Below are 21,026 nucleotides of genomic sequence, written 5' to 3'. Positions count from 1 at the left end.
GGAAACAACCCAGATGCCCAACAGTAGGGGATCACTTACATAAATTGTGAGATAATCTGTCTGGGTAATGACTATATATGGTTCTTAAAGTCACATTGTAGGTGAATATTTTTTAAACGCGGAAACATTTATTAGAAAATCAGCAAAAACGCCATGCATGGAATGATTCCAGCTTTGATGATACACATAGTGTGTGGATAGACAACTAGAAGAATATATGCCAAAAATTTTGTAGTGGAATTATGGACATCTAAAAATGTTTCCAAAACACATTTATCTGTAGTACACATAAATGGAAAAAAGAAATAATCTTTGTTTTCAAAAAGCAACATGCAAGAGAAAGTTTCTAACAGACAGGCTATTTGAGAGTTACTTGGTTATTTAGGATTTAGAACAAAACTGTGTTCGTTTATATTTTCAGCCCTCAAACAATTGACTTTGAATGTTATTTTGCAAAGAGTACAAAGTGGTTGGTACTTTTGATACAATTTCCTTTCACCACTCTGGTCAAGAGGAGGGGCACTCATTTTTTTAGTGTGAGTACCATTTAGAGACAATTCACTTCTGCCGTCTGTCTTCTAGCTCCTGACGCACATGAGGGATCTGGGATTGGAAAAGCCAACTTCTTCCACTTACATTTCTGGATCAGTTCTCTCCACCTGCATCACTGCATGACAGACACAGGTAACATTTGCTTTTGTTTCCCTCAGTTCTTTGTTAGCTGAATTTCCTATTAGTCCCACTTCTTAAGAAAAGATTCTCAGGAAAAAAAGATGCCAAGACTATGGCATTTTATTACAAATGGCTTGGCATGAATATGGGACTGCTAGAAAAGAATTTTCTACTGATCACACCAGCACTGCATGAACTCTAGACAATGTGAAAACTAGTGCAGCCTTCACGGAAAGCTATTTTCTTTTTCTCAATATGCTGTGTTTTTTTGCTTTTTATGTTGAATTATTTACCTGTTATCCATCTTAAGGGACTGTATAAGTGAAAACACTCCTTTTCCTGCAGAAATTAGGGAAAAAGTGAAGAAGCTTAGAAAATGTTATAAATGAATTAAAAAACTTAAAAAGAGTATAGTTACATGTGCCATTTGTTTTCCATGTTTTCTGTTTCTTAGATATCATCTCTTAATATAAGAACCAAGGTAAATTTTAGAGATTTACTATTTAACAATTTCTTTTTATAGCAATATTAATATAGATCAAATCCTTTATGGATATTAACTAATGACTGCCTATTGACAGATTTTATTTTCACAGAGGGTTCTGTGGTAACATGATACACTAGAAAATTATTTCTAAAATTCAAATATAGATGGAATCATTTAGCATTAAAAATACAGGTGCCTTGGCTCCAAACAAGAGATTTTTTAATTGTTAATTTTTAATTAATTAATTTTTGATTTGAGAGAGAGAGAGAACACACACAAGAGGGGGATTGGGTCAGACAGAGAGAAAGAGAGAGAATCTTAAGTAGGTTCGACGCTCAGCACAGAGCCCGACATAGGGCTCCAACCCACAACCCTGGGATCATGACCTGCCAAAATCAAGAGTCGAATGCTCAACCGCTGAGCCACCCAGGCGCCCCTAAGAGATTTTTATTCCACACATCTTGCATGGGGCACTGGAATCGGATTGTTGACCAGTCTGAGATGTTAACCCTTAATAATTCTTTTGAAGATGGATTATAGGATATACTTTGGGAAACACTTTGGTAGAATCATGTCAGAATTGAAAAGAATGCAAGAACCTTTGAATATCTATATATAGATCTGAATGTGTATAATAAGACTTTTTAAGCCAAGATACTTCTATTTTTTCAAAATTTCAAAAACAAAATTTCTGTTTTTTGAATTGATCAGTTTTTAAATGGTCTCAGTAATTCATAATGGCGCCTCAGATTTGACCAACATTTGTATAGGTATGTTGAACATTTTGGGTTAAATTGGCTGGGCGAATAGGACTCAGCCTATTCAGTGTATTGGTAGATTAAAAAAAATTCTTTATGTATTTCTAATAATCATGGCAGTAATCACTAGAAGTGTAAATGAACTTAACAGAAATATTGAAAGGTTTCCATTTCCTGTATAAATCAGACTCAGTTTACATGCTCTACTTACTTGAAGGAGTTAAACACACACCCCAGTTACACATACAGACACCCACACACCTCTAGGCATGTTCCTGGTATGTTTCTATAGACTGACTTTGTAATCTTTCTTTTGAAAGAAATCATCCTATTGTGAGGTTTTAATGCAAAACATATTTGCCTTCTTACTGCAGAGATGAGCGATCAGAAAGTGATTTATTCCACCCTGAGATTTCTTTCGTCTCCTTCAGAGTCACAAAATAGAGTAAGGCCAGGTAGGACTCAAAGGCCTGGGAAAACTAATGACAAAGGTATGTGTCTTAAGCATCTCTTATGGATTGCCAAACTTCGACATTTAAAAAAAAGCTCCTGTCTGTCTTTCAAATGGCGATATGGAAGCCATAATGGCGTAGGTAGCAGAGCAAGCCCCCCCCCCTTTTTTTTTTTAAGCTTGTGAGTATGGAGAAATTGATGAATTCTTTTAAATTTGTAAAGCCAATAGAATGTTTTTATTCACACTTGATCAAGGGGAATCTTTGAGGTCATTAAAAGTGAAGGACAGATTAGAGTCTCAAGAAAACACTGCATTTCCTAGAGAAATAAAGTCTTAGAGACTGCTTGAAAAAGGAAAATATCTGTTAGAAACAATGTTTTTATTCAGACAAAAGGTGTTTTAGGTGTCTTAAATATTTACCAAACCTTAACGGCAATGAAGAGACAGAAGCATTCAGTTTTCTTCTGTTCTCTTTTCTGTTCTCTCTACCTTCAAATATTGTCAGAAGCTCTAAATTGAGAATAGTTTGTACTGTTTTAATTTAGTGACAATCACAGATACAATTTTCAGACCAAAGACCTCCAAAGTAGGAGGCAAATTTTAGTATTGTCAAGGGAAAAATAGAATTGATGAAAAAGAAAGGAACTTTGATTTCTAGAATTTCTTTTAAGAATGGACTGCAATCACATTTCCAGCTTCAGAATATCCACTGTTGGCTACCACTTCCTCCAGAATATTAACTACTTTTTCCTTCCTCTTCATGATTAGTTGTGATCACAAGAAGGAGTATAACATGTCCATGTGGATTCTTATAAATGTGTATTATGTCTATTGCCATCTGTGGTTCTTTTTAAAATCTTGGTTAGATTTTTTAAATTGAAGGCTAGTTGACATGCAGTGTATATTAGTTTCAGATTGCACTACATAGTGATGGAACAGCTCTCTATTTAGTAAGGGAAGTCCTTTTAAAATCCTATAGGACTGTTCTTATGTGTAGGATTCTTACAGTGGGTGTATCTCAGTCAGAAATCTGAGACTTTATTTTTATTTTTTATAAAAGGGAAGAGGGGTGGAGGGAGAAAGAGAGAGAATCTCAAGTAAGCTCCATGCTGAGTCTGACATGGGGCTGGATTCCATGACACTGGGATCATGACCTGAGCCAAAATCAAGAGAGAGACTCTCAATGGACTGAGCCACCCAGACGCCCCACAAATCTGACACTTTAAAACTGCAATTACTAGGTTACAAATTAAAATCAATTTGTATGGTATATTTTCGTAAGAGTTTTAGGGAAGATGTCTCATTTCAAATGGTATCCCAGGCTAAGGTTAGTAGTGGGCCACGCTCTGCCTTTGATGATTATCTTTCTTCTTTATTTAAAGAGTTTCCAGTGCCCTGGTGTCTCATTGCAGTGATTCTTGGGATCCTGTGTTTACTACTATTGGTGACAGTCGCAGTGTTGGGGACAAAGAGTGAGTAATTGAAATACATCCTTCAAGCCTGAGTAATAGCAGAGGCCACTAATTGTGCAAATATTAATTGTGCTCCGTTAATTGTTCCCTGACTCCCATCAGGGAATGTCCCAGGTGGCTCTTTCTGGGTGAGTTTTTCCCCAGACATGTCACAGTGGTATTTTCATTTTACTTACCTATTCCAGTGATTCTGATATTCAGTGAGTTGTTTCAGTCTGTGTAATACATGGTAACATTCCTTCAGATACAAGACTTAGTCATATTCTGCCTTCTGAATTTAGAGCATTGTGATTCTTAAACTTTCTTCAAGAAACAGCTATTCAAAAGACATTATGACTTTCTCATGATGTTTTTCCTTCTTCTTTTTTTTAATGTTTATTTTTTGAGAGAGAGAGGGACAGAGTGCGAATCGGAAGGGGCAGAGAGAGAGGGAGACACAGAATCTGAAGCAGGCTCCAGGCTCTGAGCTGTCAGCACAGAGCCCGATGGGGGCTCAAACCCACGAAAGTGAGATCATGACCTGAGCCAAGGTTGGACACTTAACCACCAAGGTGCCCCTCTCGTGATGTTTTTCTAAGTATTTCACGAGGGTATAGTTTAGTAGAAAGATTGATTCTGTACACAGACATTAGATGATCTTGAATTCAACTTTGTAAATAATTTTTTAAAGTTTATTTATTTATTTTGAGAGAGACAGAGACAGCATGAGTGAGGGAGGGACAGAGAGAGACGGAGAGAGAATCCCAAGCAGGCTCCGTGCTGCCAATACAGAATCTCACATGGGTTGAACCCAGGAAACTGCAAGATCACAACCTGAGCTGAAAGGAAGAGTTGGATGCTTAACTGACTGAGCCACTCAGGTGCCCCTTAAATTCAACTTTTATCTTTTATTTGAATTTCTTGACGTTTTTCAAGAAAATCACTAATATGTTACACTCAGATAAACGCACATATTTAAATCTCTCTCTCTTTTCCTCTGTGGACGGTCTATCTCCTCCAGTAACAGTGATGCTATTTCCTCATGTCTCTCAGTGCAGATTTTCATACTCAGAAGACGTGCTGCTAAAAGTTGATTGACTGGTTTTTACTTCGGTACCTATTTATAAACGATGTGCTAACTTTTAGAGAGAAACTAAACTAAATTATAAGGTGTTGCCATCATAATTTTATTTATTTATTTATTTATTTATTTATTTATTTATTTATTCATTCATTCTATACTCAGGTTACTAATAGTGTGAAATTTGATGTTTCCATTTCTATGGTTAGTTTATTGAGGTGTTACTTTCTAAATGTCAAATTACTCATTTAAAGTAATGAAATGGGTAGGTTATCAAAGTGAGACTTTTCTTTTATCTTAAAGTTTAACAGTTAAGCATTCTGAGCACTTTTGTGTTGTATCCATGCTTTTAATTTTAGTTTTTCAGTATATTCAAGAAAACCATCAGCAGAGGGAAAAGATAGGAAACTTGAGTCAAGAGTACCAAACTGTGCAAAATGACAGCTGCCTCAAGAAGCAACTTTTGACAGCTAAGACTTTAGAAGATTACACTCCTGCAAATGAAAGCCTTCTGCATAAAATGAGACAGAATTTTAAGCAAAGGAGATGTTATAAAATAGAAGGTATGAAGGAATCTTGAATGGAAGATTGCCTGATTTTGTCTCTTGATTTGTCTTCTCCTTCCAGAAGTTTTGAGGCTAACTAGGCAGGCTTATGCCATATGCTAGTGATATAGGTCTACTAGACACTTTTTATTTCTACCTCTGAGACGTAATATGCGTGTTTGGGTTTGCCTCTGTCAAATATGAGACCAAGACCCTAGAAGCCATGTTTGGACTCTATATTTCCCCAAAACTCAGTGGCAATCCCTGCCTTTCTACTGCTCCCAGAAGATGAAATAGTGTGTCAGCTTCCCTAAAATCTTGGACCATTTTGGACCTGTGGGCAAATTAGGTACTCGATTGACTTTGTTGCTAATTAGAAATATGGAGGCTATTGGTAAAAATATACTTAGGCTAAAATGGGTACAAAATGGGTACATCCTTTTAATTGGATGCTCTTTTAAAGTAATTGTGTGCATGTGTTTCCATTCTGCCTTGACTTTAGATACTTGGTCTGTAAGCTCTCTGCAGTGCTTCTGCAAGTTCTGCCTAAGTGTTGATGTTTTGTGCAAGTCTGTGTGATAATACCATTAAAAACATCCAGGAGATAAGACTATTAAATCTCATATAATAAACTCTGTTATCATGCATAATGGTGGAATGAGTTGACCTGGTTAGTCGACAACTATTAAATATTTGGTTAGGATTTGGAGTTTACAAGGATCTTGCATGTATTTTTATTTGTCCCTTTGTTTTTAAATTTTTTCATACTTTATTTTCCAATTTACATTCAAGTTAGTTAGCATATAGGAGTAGATTCCTTAAAGCCCCTTACCCATTTAGCCCACCCCCCCTCCCACAACCCCTCCAGCAACCCTCTGTTTGTTCTCTATATTTAAGAGTCTCTTATGTGTCCCCCTCCCTGTTTTTATATTATTTTTGTTTCCTTTTCCTTATGTTCATCTGTTTTGTATCTTAAAGTCCTCATATGAGTGAAGTCCTATGATATTTGTCTTTCTCTGACTAATTTCATTTAGCATAATAACATCTAGTTCCATTCACAAAGTTGCAAATGGCAAGATTTCATTTTTTTTGATTGCTGAGTAATACTCCATTGTGTATATATATATATATATATATATATACACCACATCTTTTTTTTAAAAAAAATGTTTATTTATATTTGAGAGAGAGAGACAGAGAGAGACAGAGACAGAGTGTGAGCAGGGGAGGGGCAAAGAGAGAGAGGGAGACACAGAATCGGAAGCAGGCTCCAGACTCTGACCTGTTAGCACAGAGCTCGATGTGGAGCTCGAACTAACAAGCTGTGAGATCATGATCATGACCTGACCCAAAGTCGACACTTAACTGACTGAGCCACTCAGGTGTCCCATTATTTATACCACATCTTCTTTATCCGTTTGTCCATTGATGGACATTTGGGCTCTTTCCATACTTTGGCTGTTGTCGATAGTGCTGCTATAAACATTGGGTGCATGTGCCCCTTTGAAACAGCATGCCTGTTGGATAAATACTTAGTAGTGCAATTGCTGGGTCATAGGGTAGTTCTATTTTTAATTTTTTGAGGAACCTCCAGACTTGTTTTCCAGAGTGGCTGCACCAGTTTGCATTCCCACCAACAGTGCAGAAGAGATCCTCTTTTTCTGCATCCTCGCCAACATCTGTTGTTGCCTGAGTTGTTAATGTTAGCCATTCTGACAGGTGTGAGGGGGTATCCCATTATGGTTTTGATTTGTATTTCCCTGATGATGAGTGATGTTGACCATTTTTTCATGTGTCGGCTGGCCATCTGGATGCCTTCTTTGGTGAAGTGTCTATTCATGTCTTTTGCCCATTTCTTAACTGGATTATTTGTTTTTGGGTGTTGAGTTTGATAAGTTCTTTATAGATTTTTGGATACTAACCTTTTATCTGATATGTCATTTGCAAATATCTTCTCCCATTCCATAGGTTGACTTTTAGTTTCATTGATTGTTTCCTTTGCTGTGCAGAAGCTTTTTATTTTGATGAGGTCCCAGTAGTTCACATTTGCTTTTTGTTTCCCTTGCCTCTGGAGACGTGTTGAGTAAGAAGTTGCTCCAGCCGAGGTCAAAGAGGTTTTTTGCCTGCTTTCTACTGTAGGATTTTGATGGCTTCCAGTCTTACATTTAGGTCTTTTATCCATTTTGAGTTTATTTTTGTGTATGATGTTAGAAAGTGGTCCAAGTTTATTTTTCTGCATATCGCTGTCCAGTTTTCCCAGCACCATTTGCTGAAGAGACTGTCTTTATTCCATTGGATATTCTTTCCTGCTTTGCCAAAGAAGAGTTGGTCAGATATTTGTGGGTCTATTCTGGGTTCTCTATTCTGTTCCATTGATATGAGTGTTTTGTGCCAGTACCATACTGTCTTGACGATTACAGCATTGTAATACAGCTTGAAGTCCAGGATTGTGATGCCTCCAGCTATGGTTTTCTTTTTCAAGTTGGCTTTGGCTATTCAGGGTCATTTCTGGTTCCACACAACTTTTAGGATTATTTGTTCTAGCTCTGTGAAGAATGTTGGTGTTTTTTGATAGAGGTTGCAAAGATTTTGCATATTTAATATCATTTCAACATGGTGGTTTGTAGGAAGTTGTCTTCTCTATTATTAAAGAATCAACAGTATTTCAAAAATTTGGTGCATTATAAAATATATGAGGAAAAGGAAAAAAATTCCAAAGAATGATATTTCTTATTTCGAAGGTATTCCAGAATCTTTTCAAAAATTTACTTTTATTGTTTTAAAACCAGCTTTACTGGGGTATTATTAATATGCAAGATTTGCACATATTTAGTGCATATAATTCGACAAGCTTGGACATATGCATATATCTGTAAAATCATCCACAGTCAGGGTAATAGACGTGTCTATTACCTCCAAAAGTTTTCTCACGTTTCTCCTTTGGGAGTGGGTAAGAACACTTAACATGAGATCCACCCTTTTAACACGTTTTTCAGTGCACACTTCAGTAATGTTAACCAAAGGCACTATGTTGTACAGCTGCAGATCTTTAGAACTTAATCATCTTGCATAACTGAAACCCACTGAACTAGAGCTCCTTATTTCCCCCTCCTTTAGCCACTAGCAACCACCTTCCACTTTCTTTTTCTCTGAATTTGACTTTTTTTTTTTTTGTATCTCATATAAGTGGAGGCATGAAGTATTCGCTTTGCTGCGATTGGTCTATTTCACTTAGCATAATAACCTCTAGGTTAGTCCATGCCATTGCCTATGCAGGAATTCCTTTTCCTAAAGGCTGAATAGTATTTTATTGAATGTACGTACCATTTTCTTTATTCATTCATCGAGGGACACTTGGGGCTGTTTTCATATCTTAGCTACTGTGAATAGTGCTGCAATGAATATGAGAGCTACCTCTTTGCATTCCAGAGTCTTAATGAACCTAATATTATCATTATTGATAACTATTAAGATTTTACTTAGTTATGAAGGGCTGATAAATATATTGCCCTGCTTAACAGACTACCAGGTCATGTTTCACCTTATACGTTGCAGACAGACTCTATGAAAACCACTGGTCCTGTTATGGAATAAATTGTTACTATTTTATTTCTGAATGTAAAACCTGGAACAGATGTAATCGGACTTGCCAAAGCTATAATTCATCTCTTCTGAAGATAAATGATCCAGATGAACAGGTAACATGGACTATTACATTCACTTTATTTTCTTGCACGATGTCTCTAACCCTTGCACCCAGGATAATGAGGATGGGGCAATCCAGAAAGGGGGACCTTCAGTTATGGGTTGTGTCTGTTGAGTGAGCAAAAAGTGTGTAGTTGAGAAAGTTAAGGGTTCTGGAAAACCCTGCCTACGGTTGGGCATTTATGATGTTGCTACTTACTGAGCGTCCCATATATATTATCTATTCATGATGACCCTTAAGATTTCCTAAGTGGAAACCCCCTTGAAGATTCAGTTTGAGTCTTTGCATTCATTTCCTTTTCTAAGGCATGTGCAGGAGAACAGCTCACTGGAAAGCATGGCTCTCCTTCAATGGAGTTCTTAATCCTTTAGTATTTGCAGCCTGGAAACAGTGGTTATTTATCCTTATAACGTGACACCTAAGAACCTGGAGGGAATCTAATCCAGTAATTGCTATTAGGAGGCCAGGAGCCAGACTGCCTGGTATCAGGCAAATCCAGTACTGCCACTTTCTAGCTGAGTGACTCTGGGTGAATTACTTAGCCTCTGGGTCTCAGTTTTTCCATCTGCAGAATGGAGATAATAATGAGTAACATAAAAGTGATAACTGTTTTACAAATTAGCCTCATGGTGATTTTCATTGCATCTGTACATACCATTTATTTGATCAGAATTCTATTATATTATATCAAGATGCATATTTTTAAAAAAGAATTGTAAAAAGAAAAAATAAAGTGAAAATATCAAAATTATCTTTCAAGTTTATTACTGATAAAAACTATCCACACATACAGAATGTTTTTGTTTTTAAATGTTTTATTTATTTTTGAGAGAGAGAGAGACAGAGAACAAGTTGGGGAGGGGCAGAGAGAGAGGAAGACACAGAATCTGAAGCAGGCTCCAGGCTCTGAGCTGTCAGTACAGAACCTGATATGGGCCTCGAACCCACAAACTGTGAGATCATGACCTGAGCCGAAGTTGGTCACTCAACCGACTGAGTCACCCAGGCGCCCCATGTTTTTTACGGAAAAATGTTTCCAAAGATCAGTCTGAAACCTCTACTTATCACTTAGAAAAACAACATAAAATTTGTATGCAAATCTAATAGATGTTTTAAATCACAACATAAAAGAATTTAGGACATCAAGTCATGAAATAATTTTCATTTGTTACAGTAAAACCCACTTAAATGTCAACCTATACTTTAAAATATACTCACCTATTTAATCAGACATTATGTAATATGTCACTTTGATATATTACATTTTTTTGACATAGCAAATATTTCCAAATACTGCCCCCTTTCCCTTCACCCCTTCTAACTACTAAACTATAGCAAGCCTTTCCCAGCTCTGATGCACAACTTCCTATATATATACTTTTTATTTTAATAAATTTGTTTTGAAAGTGCCTTTCTTCACCTAAGAATATGTAATGATCACTTTCAATATCCTTGAATATTTTTCTGGAGCATGATTTTGAGTAGTTTCATAGTGTCATAAATTATTTAACAACTCTATTGTTAGATATTTAGATTAACAATTTTTTCATGTTTTAAATAATCATGAGACTGGCAACCACTTTTGTGTTTGATTTTATTTAAATACTTTCTTAAAGGAGTTCTCTATTTAAAAAATGTTTTAAGTTTATTTATTTATTTGGAGAGACACAGAGACATCGCGAGTGGGGAAGGGGCAGAGAGGGAGAGAGAGAATCCCAATCAGGCTCAGAGCCTGATGCAGGGCTTGAACTCACAAAACCACAAGATCATGACCTGAGCTGAAACTGAGAGATGCTTAACCGACTGAGCCACCCAGATGCCCCAGGAGTTCTCCATTTTATCTTCTTATTTATTTATTTATTTATTTCTGAGAGAGAGAGAGCAAGCATGAGCAGGGGAGGGGCAGAGAGAGAGGGAGAGAGAATCTTAAGCAGGCCTCAGGCCCAGCATGGAGCCCAACTTGGGGTTCAATCTTATGACAGTGAGATCATGACCTGAACCGGAATCAAGAGTTGGATGCTTAACTGACTGAACTACCCAGGAACCCCATGGCAGCCATTTTTAATATTCCGTAAATAATCTACAAGTAAAAATTACTTTGGAAAATAAAAGCACAGGGAGTGGAGAGAGGGTTTTCTAGGAAGTAGGGATGCAGGATGGTGTCAAACATAGCACAGTACTGCCCATAGAAATAGCTGGGACCTTTACTTGTTTTTTTTCACTTATCTAAACAGATCGGAGCTAGTCACATGTTTTGTTTCCTTTACAGACCTTCATTCAAACCCACATTTGTAAGAATAACTACTGGATTGGATTATCATATAGTGAAAGAGAAGGAAAATGGAAATGGAGTGACAGTGACCCACTTCCGGGGAGGTAACTGGAATGAATGCATTCAAACTCCAGCATTGGTGTTGAAGTCAGGATGACTGTATCTAAAAAGAATCTCTTGCTTCACACAATTTTCCACAGAGGTCATGGGTAACAACAAGTAGAATGAGTAAGAAAATGTTTTAGGAAGTATAACTAAAAAGGAAGGGAAATGTCACACACATTCTTAATGATGCTAAGCACATGCTCAGAAGTATGTGTTATGATGCACACAAAATAAACCAAAATCATAACGTGGGTCATTCTGACTAAGCTATAGTGAGCCCCCCCACAATGACAAATGAGTATTGTGAAGATACTAAATTCATCTGAAACTCCTTTGTAGATTGTCCCTGAGTTACAATGGTTTGACGTACAATTTTTCTACCTTACAATGATGTGAAAGCAATATGCAGTAGAAATGGTACTTTGAATATTACATATGATCTTTCTCTGGGCTGGTGATATGCAGTGTGATCTTTTGTGATGCTGGCCCCTGGCAGCTGCAACTTCCAGTCAGCCACGTGATCCCCAGATCACCAACCCAGACACTTACAACCATCCTATACCCATACAGCCATTCTGGTTTTTCACTTTCACTGTGGTATTCGATAAATCACAGGAGATAAGTATAAAATAGAATTTGTATTAGATGGTTTTGCCTAACATCAGTGTTCTGGTCATATTTAAGGTATGTTAGGCTAACCTAGTAGGTTAGGTGTATGAAATGCATTTTTGACTTAGGATATTTTCTAGATGTTTGAAATATCACATCATATGATCTGTATATTATTAGTTATATTATTTATAGACATAAATGTTCATGAGTATACACAAACACACATGCGTACATATACCTTCACTATGGTTTTATTTTGAATTTGTTTGTTTGTTTATGTAAGTAAGTAAGTGAGTGAGTAAGTAAGTAAATGATCTCTATACCCAATATGGGGCTCAACCTCATGACCCTGATATCATGAGTTGCGTGCGCTTCCAACTGAGCCAGCTAGCTAAGCACCCTTAAAGTTTGATTTTGAAATGCACTATTTTTGTAAACTCTTGGGTTTATATTTTGTTATAACCTTCTTTTAAATTGTTCAATGACTTTTAAAAAATCTTAACTGTCATATTTTTTATTTCTAAGGACTCTGCTTTGGGTTTTCAAATCCTGATAGTTACTCATTATTTTCAAGTTGTCTTTTATTTCTTGAAAGATATCAAACATACTTATTTATATTTGGTATCTGATCATTCTAATACTTGCAGTCTTGTGGGTCTACTCCATTGTTTCTGCTTGCTTTTGTTCATGGTGTCATTTTCTTTGTATCGTTTAGTGATTTTTGTTTTTCTTTTTGAGCCGCTGTGGAAATTGTTTGGGGACTGAGATGAAGGTTGCTTTTTCAAGAAATAATTTCCTGTTTGGGGTAGCTTGGGGTACTATGTATCTGGGCCACTTTTAATTCTAAATTTAGGTCCTACAAGTAGTGTTATTTGGGGCTGCACGTTTACAAGAGATGTGATGCAGAAAGTCCCTTTGATATAGTCATAGTGAGTACACTTCTGGGCAAAGACCTCAGAAACATAGAACAGAAAGGCTCATGGACCAAATTAAGATGCCTAACTTGTACAGTTAATTGAATCCATTAAAAAAAATTGCACTATTCAAGGGGAAAGAAATGGGAAAGCTTTTCACATTGGGATGCAATGGGATTGATTGTCAAACTCAGATTAGGGTGCAAGTGGGTGAAAGGATCACTTGAATCCTGGTTTATGGAATCTTCACATGGCCTGGTTTCTTCTGCATACCCCTTTCCTGATAATGGTGTGGTTTCTAGGATATCACTCGAGTTTTGACTAAGAGGGCCTATAAAACTGAAGGCTCTGTGGCCAGTTTACACATTTTCTCTGTTGAGGAGAGGCAGGAACATGTAAGCCCAGCCACAACTGCAGCTTTTCAGTGAACCTGATGAGAAGTATAGGTTTTATTCGAGTTTCTTAGGTGGAGGGCTAATGGGCGTGTCATCAGTGGGAGGTGGATTTAAGACCTCATGGATGTTGAGTACCTATGTTCATAATGTATATTTTGAGGGAGACATTTAGTGCTCCTTGGATCTTCCTTCCTTTCCTATGCTCTACTTACTGTAGCTATACCTGACATGCCTCAAAGGTTACTCATCCATATATATTTAATACATCCTATATATTTAACACATCCTTTCTGCTCATGCCTCACAAGCTACTTAGCTTCATGTATCTTCCTTATTTGTTTCTTTTTTTTTTTCTTTTCTGTAAGAGATTTGGATATTTCAATATACAGCAAATATAATTTACATGAGGGATGGTTAGTAATTTTGGATTCAGGTGGGATTACTCATTTTCTCTGCTGCTTAAGTCCAAGGTTCAAGACAGCTCACGGGTAGTTTATATTTGAAGATATAACCAACTCTATGTACCTTGTCTTCCATTTAGAAACTTGAGTGGAGTTCATTATTCAGCCTACTGCATCACTTAAGGGGAAAATTGACTTCAGAGCTCACTTATCCTTCTGGGTTCCCACCTGTACTTAACCCTAACTTGAGTATGAATTTGCTTCTTATAAGCTCACAAATTTATTCAGAAAGGTTTTAATTTTTTTAATTCAGCATTTAAAATTATTTCAATAGAAAGATAGTTCTGCCCCCTAATCCAGCACTTTGCTGAAATAGAAATCTTGCTTTAAATATTTTTCAATGGATTGTCATACTTTAGCTAGTAACTATTAGCTATGCGGTATGAAAGGAAAAGAAACAAAACAAAAATGTGAATTAAACAACCTCATCTCTGACTATATGTCATTCTACTTTTTTCTCCTTGAAGTGAATGTTTACAAGAGCTTTTATTTGTGTCACAGAAATTTAGTTCTTCTTGTTAATCTTTCACTTTTACTGAAAAATTTACATGAAAAAGCAGACTTACTGTATCATGATTCGGTAGCAATACTGCAAGGTAATTTTGCCTTCTGAACACAAAATCCCAGGGGCACCTGGGTGGCTTAGTTGGTTAAGCGTCCGACTTTCGCTTAGGTCATGATCTCGCGGTTTGTGGGTTCGAGCCCCGCGTCGGGCTCTGTGCTGACTGCCAGCTCAGAGCCTGGAGCCTGTTTCAGTCTCTGTGTCTCCCTGTCTCTTTGACCCTCCCCTGCTCGCGCTGTCTCTCTCTCTCTCTCTCTCTCTCTCCTAGAAATAAATAAAAATATTAAAAAAAAAAAAAAAGGCTGATATCCTGTTTCATAGGCTAAGACCAAAAGAAAATCTTTTAGTGATGAAATTATAACATTTCTATAATGGGCTAAAAAGTATAATTTATGTTATCTTAAGCTACAGAATTAAACAGTTGACCATGCTTTCTATTCTACAGGAACTATGCACTCATGAATTTTTCTGGGAGAGGACAATGTGCATTTTTATCGTCAACAAGAATAACAACTATTGAGTGCTCTCGTGTGTACGGTTGTATCTGCGAGAAGACAATTGATGATATTTTCTCCCCCTGCTTCAATAGTAATAAGAAGAAAAGGTGAAATGGGATTTTGTAATTTTTTTTGTTTATTGCTGTGATAATTTGTGATTCTTTACAAACTAATGTTTTTTGCTAGCAGGACTTTGTTTACAGTGGAAACAGATGAGTTAGAGAAGGAAGAACATGTTCTTTTTGGACTATGGTTTAAGAAATCAGATACCTGATCTCTCTTCTTGAGGAAGAGTGCAGGATTTTGTCTTTGGAGAGCAGTTTCCCCTCTCTTTAATGGCCCCAAGGAATTCTCTCTTTCTATTTTCCCTGAACCACCCACAGAATCAATGAGACAACACAGGAAAAGACAGCCTGGTCTTTCCCTTATTAACAGGATGAATCATTTCAATAGCCGCGGCTGTGAGGGACGGCACAATTAAGGTCTAAAAAATAGTTATTTAGCCTTCCCTCACCCATCTAGATAATCACCTCTCATTAAAATGTTTTTCCTTTTGCTATAATTTTATACTTCCTGAATAGGTGAAACAACAATATAAAAACTCTCGTGGGGTGCCTAGGTGGCTGAGTCGGTTAGGCATCCAACCATAGCTCAGGTCATGATCCTGTGGTTTGTGAGTTTGAGTCCCGCTTCAGGCTCTGTGCTGACAGCTCAGTGCCTGGAGCCTGCTTCAGATTCTGTCTCCTTCTCTCTGGCCCTCTCCCGCTTGCAGTCTGTCTCTTCCACTCTCTCAAACATAAATAAACATTTAAAAATGTTTTAAAAACCTCTCATATAACCTTTGCACATTTACCATTTATTTTTTTTTTAATGTTTTATTTATTTCTAGGNAGCCAGCACAGAGCCCGACGCGGGGCTCGAACCCACGAACCGCAAGATCATGACCTAAGCGAAAGTCGGACGCTCAACCGACTAAGCCACCCAGGCGCCCCGCACATTTACCATTTAATATTTTGTTCTATCTGTGCTTTACAGTCCTCTCTCTCCCCCTCCCTCCCTCTTTCCCCTCCTTCCCCCCACCTTGCTCATCCATTTGATAATTGGGGTCATTATGTCCCTTTGCTAAATATTTTGTTGGAAATAGTCCTTTTCTTGTATAACCATAGGAAAATTATCAAAATCAAGGAATTTAGCATTGACAGAGTACTATGATTTCATGTATAACTCACATTCAAATTCGCCAACTCTCCTGATAATATCATCTGTAGGTATTTTTCCTGCACATTTCAGGGTCATGTGATACATTTAGTTGTGATGTCTCTTTTTTTATTTTATAGAGAGAGAGTGAAAGGGGACATCCAGAAGGAGAGAGAGAGAGAGAGAGAGAGAGAGAGAGAGAGAATCTTATGCAGGCTCCATGCTCAGTGCTGAGCCCAATGTGAGGCTTGATCTCACGACCCTGGAATCATGACCTGAGCCGAAGTCAAGTGTTGGTTGCTCAACTGACTGAGCCCTGCAGGTACCCCAGTTGTGATGTCTCTTTAATCTCTTTTAATTGGGGAGAATTTTTCAGGTTTGTTTGTTTTTCTTGACCTTGGCATTTTAAAATACAACTTTATTGAGTTATTCTCTTAAAATGCGTCCATTTCAAGTCATGGGGGTCAGTGGGTTTTTAACGAATGTATACACCTCTTAAACACCATCAGGTCAAGATATAGAGCATTTCTACCACCTGCAAAAGTTCCTTCCTTGCCTCTCACTACCCACTTGTTCCCAGACAACCAGTTGCACCTTCTGTCACTAAGGATTCATTTTGACTGTTATAGAATTTCATAATCATGTACTCTTTTGTGTCTGATTTCTTTTGCTCAGCATGTTTTTTCATTAATCCATGTTCTTTATCGTACCAGCAGTTCATTCTTTTTTTGCTGAGTAGTATTCCATTGTACCGATGTACCAGAGTCTGTTCACCCACCTATGGACATTTGATGTATTTCCTATTTTTGGTTATTATGAATAAACCTGTCATGAATACTTCCGTATACATTTCTGTGTGGACATGTGTTTTCATTTTTTTAAAAAGTTTGTTTCTTTTGAGAGAGAGAGAGAGATAGAGAGAGAGAGCAACTGCACATACTAGTGGGAGAGAGGCAGAGAGTGAAGGAGAGAGAGAATCCTAAGCAGGCTCTGTGCTGTCAGTGCAGAGCCCAAGGCAGAGCTCAATCTCATGAACCATGAGATTATGACCTGATCTGAAATTAGGAGTCTGACATTCAACCTACTGAGCCACCCAGGTTACCCCCCCTTTTAAGTTTATTTATTTTGAGATTATTTCTTTTTTTAATTATTAAATACCTAGGAGTTTGATTGTTGAGTCCTATGGTAAGTGCATGTTTGATTTTTTAAAAAATATTTTTATTTATTTCTAGGAGAAAGAGAGAGACAGCGTGAGCAGGGGAGGGTCAGAGAGAGAGGGAGACACAGACTCTGAAATAGGCTCCAGGCTCTGAGCTGGCAGTCAGCACAGAGCCCAACGCGGGGCTCGAACCCACGAACCGCGAAATCATGACCTAAGCGAAAGTTGGATGCTTAACTGACTAAGCCACCCAGGCACCCCAGTGCATGTTTGATTTTTAAGAAACTTCTAGTTTGTTTTCCAATGTGGTTGTGACATTTTACTTTCCCAGTAGCAGCATAGGAGAGTTCCAGTTGCTCCAGATCATTGCCAGTACTTGATACTATCAGTCTTTTAAAACTTAGCCATTATGGTGGGTGTGTAACGGTATCTCACTGTAATTTTTTAGTTTGCATTTCCCTGAAGACTAATAACATTGAGCATCTTCTCATGTGTTTTTTGGCCATTTGTATATCTTCTTTTGTGAAGTGTTTGCTTAGTTTTTTTGCCCATTGAAGTGTCTGTTCAGTCTTATTTTGGAGTTGTAAGTGTTCTTTATAAAATTTGGGTACAAATTCTTTGTTAGATATATGAATTGCAAATACTTTCTCCCAATCTCTGTCTTCTCTTTTCATTTTCTTTTTTTTTTTAATGTTTATTTATTTTGAGAGAGAGAGGCAGAAAGGGAGAGAGGGAGACACAGAATCTGAAGCAGGCTCCAGGCTCTGAGCTGTCAGCACTGAGCCCAATGCAGGGATGAACCCATGAACCGTGAAATCATGACCTGAGCCGAAGTCGGACACTCAACCGACTGAGCCACCCAAGTGCCCCTCTTTTTATTTTCTTAACAGTGAGAAGACTTCTTAAGAAGCAGAAGTCTTACATTTTTGATGAAGCCTCATGTATTATTTTTCCTTTTTTTTTTTTTTTTGGTGCTTTTTATGCCTTATCTAAGAAATCTTTGCCTACATCAAATTCACAGAAATTGTTCTCCAATGTTTTCTTCTAGAAGCTTTATAGTTTTAATTTATATGTTTAGTCTGTACTCATTTCAACTTAATTTTTGTGTGTGAGAAAGAGCTGAGGCTTATTATTATTGTTGTTTTTATTTTATTTCCCATTAGTTTATAGTGTTATAGTGTTATATTAACATCAGGTGTACAGTATATTAATGTAACACTTCCATAAAACACTCTGTGCTCCTCACAATATGTGAACTTCTTGATCCCCATCACTTATTTAACCCATCCTGCACCTTCCTCCCCTCTGCTAATCAGTCTGTTCTTTATCATTAAGAGTCTGTTTTTATGTATCTCTGCCTCCCTCATATTTTCCCTTTGCATTTTTCTTTTGTTTCTTAAATTCCACATATGAGTGAGATCATATGGTTTTTGTCTTTTGCTGACTGACTTATTTCCTTAGAATAATACACTCTAGCTCCATCCACATCATTGCAAATGGCAAAATCTCATTATTTTTTATGGCTGGAAAAGTAATATTCCATTATGTGTGTGTGTGTGTGTGTGTGTATGTATGTATGTATGTATGTATCTATCATCTATCTATCATCTCATCTCAACTCTTATTTATCCATTCATCAGTCAATGGATGCTTGGGCTGCTTCCATAATTTAGCTATTGTAAATAATGTTGCTATAAACATAGAGGTGTGTGTATGTCTTTGAATTAGTGTTCTTGTATTCTTTGTTTAAATACCCAGTAGTGCAATTGCTGGATCATAGGATAGTTCCTTTTTGAGGAAACTCCATGCTATTTTCCAGAGTGGCTGCACCAGTTTGCATTCCCACCAACAGTGCAAAGGGGTTCCCTTTCCTCCACATCCTCACCAACACCTGTTGTTGATGTCAGCCATTCTGACAGGTGTGAGATAATATCTCATTGTAGTTTTGATTTGTATTTTCCTGATGATCAATGATGTTGAGGATCTCTTCATGAGTCTGTTGGCCATTTGTATGTCTTCTGTGGGAAAATGTCTATTCATGTTTTCTGTCCAGTTTTAAACTGGATTATTCATTTTGGGGGTGTTGAATTTTATAAGTTCTTTAAGTATTTTGGATACTAACCCTTTATCAGATCTGTCATTTGCAAATATCATCTCCCATTCTGAAGTTCGCCTTTAATTTTGTTGATTGTTTCCTTCACTGTTTAGAAGCTTTTTATTTTGATATAGTCCAAATGTTTATTTTTGCTTTTGTTTTCCTTCCATCAACAGACATCTAGAAAAAAGATGCTATGGCTGACGTCAGAGAAGTTACTGCCTGTGTTCTCCTCTAGGATTTTTATGGTTTTATGTTTCACATTTAGGTTTTTCATCATTTTGAATTTATTTTTGTGTATGGTGTCAGAGAGTGATCCAGTTTCATTCTTTTGTATGTTTCTGTCCAGTTTTCCCAGCATCATTTGTTGAAGAGATGGTCTTTTTGTCATTGGATATTCTTTACTGCTTTGTTGAAGATTAATAGATCATGTGATTGTGGGCTTATTTCCGGATTTTCAATCCTGTTGTATTGCTCTATTTGTCTGTTTTTGTGCCAGTACCACATACTGTCTTGATGACTACAGCTTTGTAATACAAGTTAAAGCCCAAAATTGTGATGTCTTCAATTTTGCTTTTCTTCTTCAAGATTGCTTTGGCTATTCTAGATCTTTTGTGGTTCCATACAAACTTTAGGGCCATTTGTTCTAGTTCTGTGATAAATGCTAGTGTTATTTTGATAGGGATTACATTAAATGTGTAGGTCGTTTTGAGTAGTATAGCTATTTTAACAATATTTGTTCTTATAATCCATGAGAATGGAATGTCTTTCCATTTCTTTATGTTGTCTTGAATTTCTTTCATCAGCGTTTTATAGTTTTCAGAGTACAGGTCATTCATCTCTTTGGTTAAGTTTATTCCTAGGTATGTTATTATTTTGGGTGCAATTATAAATGGGATTGTCTTCTTTATTTCTCTTTCTTCTTTTTCATTATCAGTGTATAGAAGTGCAATAGATTTCTGTACATTGATTTGGATCTTGTACCTGTGTTGAATTTGTTGCTCTGTCCTAGCAGTTTTTTGGTGGAGTGTTTGGGTTTTCTATATACAGTATCATGTCATCTGTGTATAGTGAATTTTGCTTCTTCCTTGCCAATTTGGAAGTCTTTTATTTCTTTTTGTTGTCTGATTGCTGTGGCTAGAACTTCCAGTACTATTTTTAATAAAAGTGGTGAATTCAGACACCCTTATCTTGTTCCTGAGCTTAGGGGAAAAGATCTCAGGTTTTTTTCCCCCCATTAAAGATGATGATAGCTGCTGCTTTTTTCATAAATGGACTTTCTTATGTTGAGGTATGTTCCCTCTAAACCCATGTTGAGGTTTTCATCATGAATAGATGTTGTATTTTGTCCAATGCTTTTTCTGCATCTATTGATATGATCATATGGTTCTTATGCTTTGTCTTATTGATGTGATCTATCACACTAATTGATTTGTGAGTATTGAACTACCCTTGTATCCCAGGAATACTTGATCATGGTGAATGAATTTTTAAAAATGTTTATTTATGTTTGAGAGAGAGACAGAGCACAAGCAGTGGAGGGGCAGAGAGAGATGGAAACACAGAATCTGAAGTAGGCTCCAGGCTTCAAGCTATCAGCATA

The 21,026-nt window shown here is 37.0% G+C and overlaps 1 protein-coding gene across 1 annotated transcript; it reads left to right on the top strand.

Annotated features, from left to right (window-relative positions):
* Positions 1 to 557: 557 nt before the first annotated feature.
* LOC120223875 (killer cell lectin-like receptor 2) lies at positions 558 to 15,114 on the top strand. The gene is made up of 7 exons (XM_039222115.1): positions 558 to 684; positions 2,292 to 2,408; positions 3,754 to 3,843; positions 5,263 to 5,466; positions 9,004 to 9,146; positions 11,424 to 11,530; positions 14,921 to 15,114. The coding sequence occupies exons 1-7, from the start codon at positions 672 to 674 to the stop codon at positions 15,081 to 15,083; spliced, it is 837 nt and encodes a 278-aa protein (XP_039078046.1). The 5' UTR covers positions 558 to 671; the 3' UTR covers positions 15,084 to 15,114.
* Positions 15,115 to 21,026: the final 5,912 nt, after the last annotated feature.

Source organism: Hyaena hyaena, unplaced genomic scaffold (genome assembly GCF_003009895.1).
Source record: "Hyaena hyaena isolate Hyena2069 unplaced genomic scaffold, ASM300989v1 scaffold_1056, whole genome shotgun sequence".
NCBI classification, from domain to species: domain Eukaryota; kingdom Metazoa; phylum Chordata; class Mammalia; order Carnivora; family Hyaenidae; genus Hyaena; species Hyaena hyaena.
This window is presented reverse-complemented; position numbering and strand designations above follow the sequence as displayed.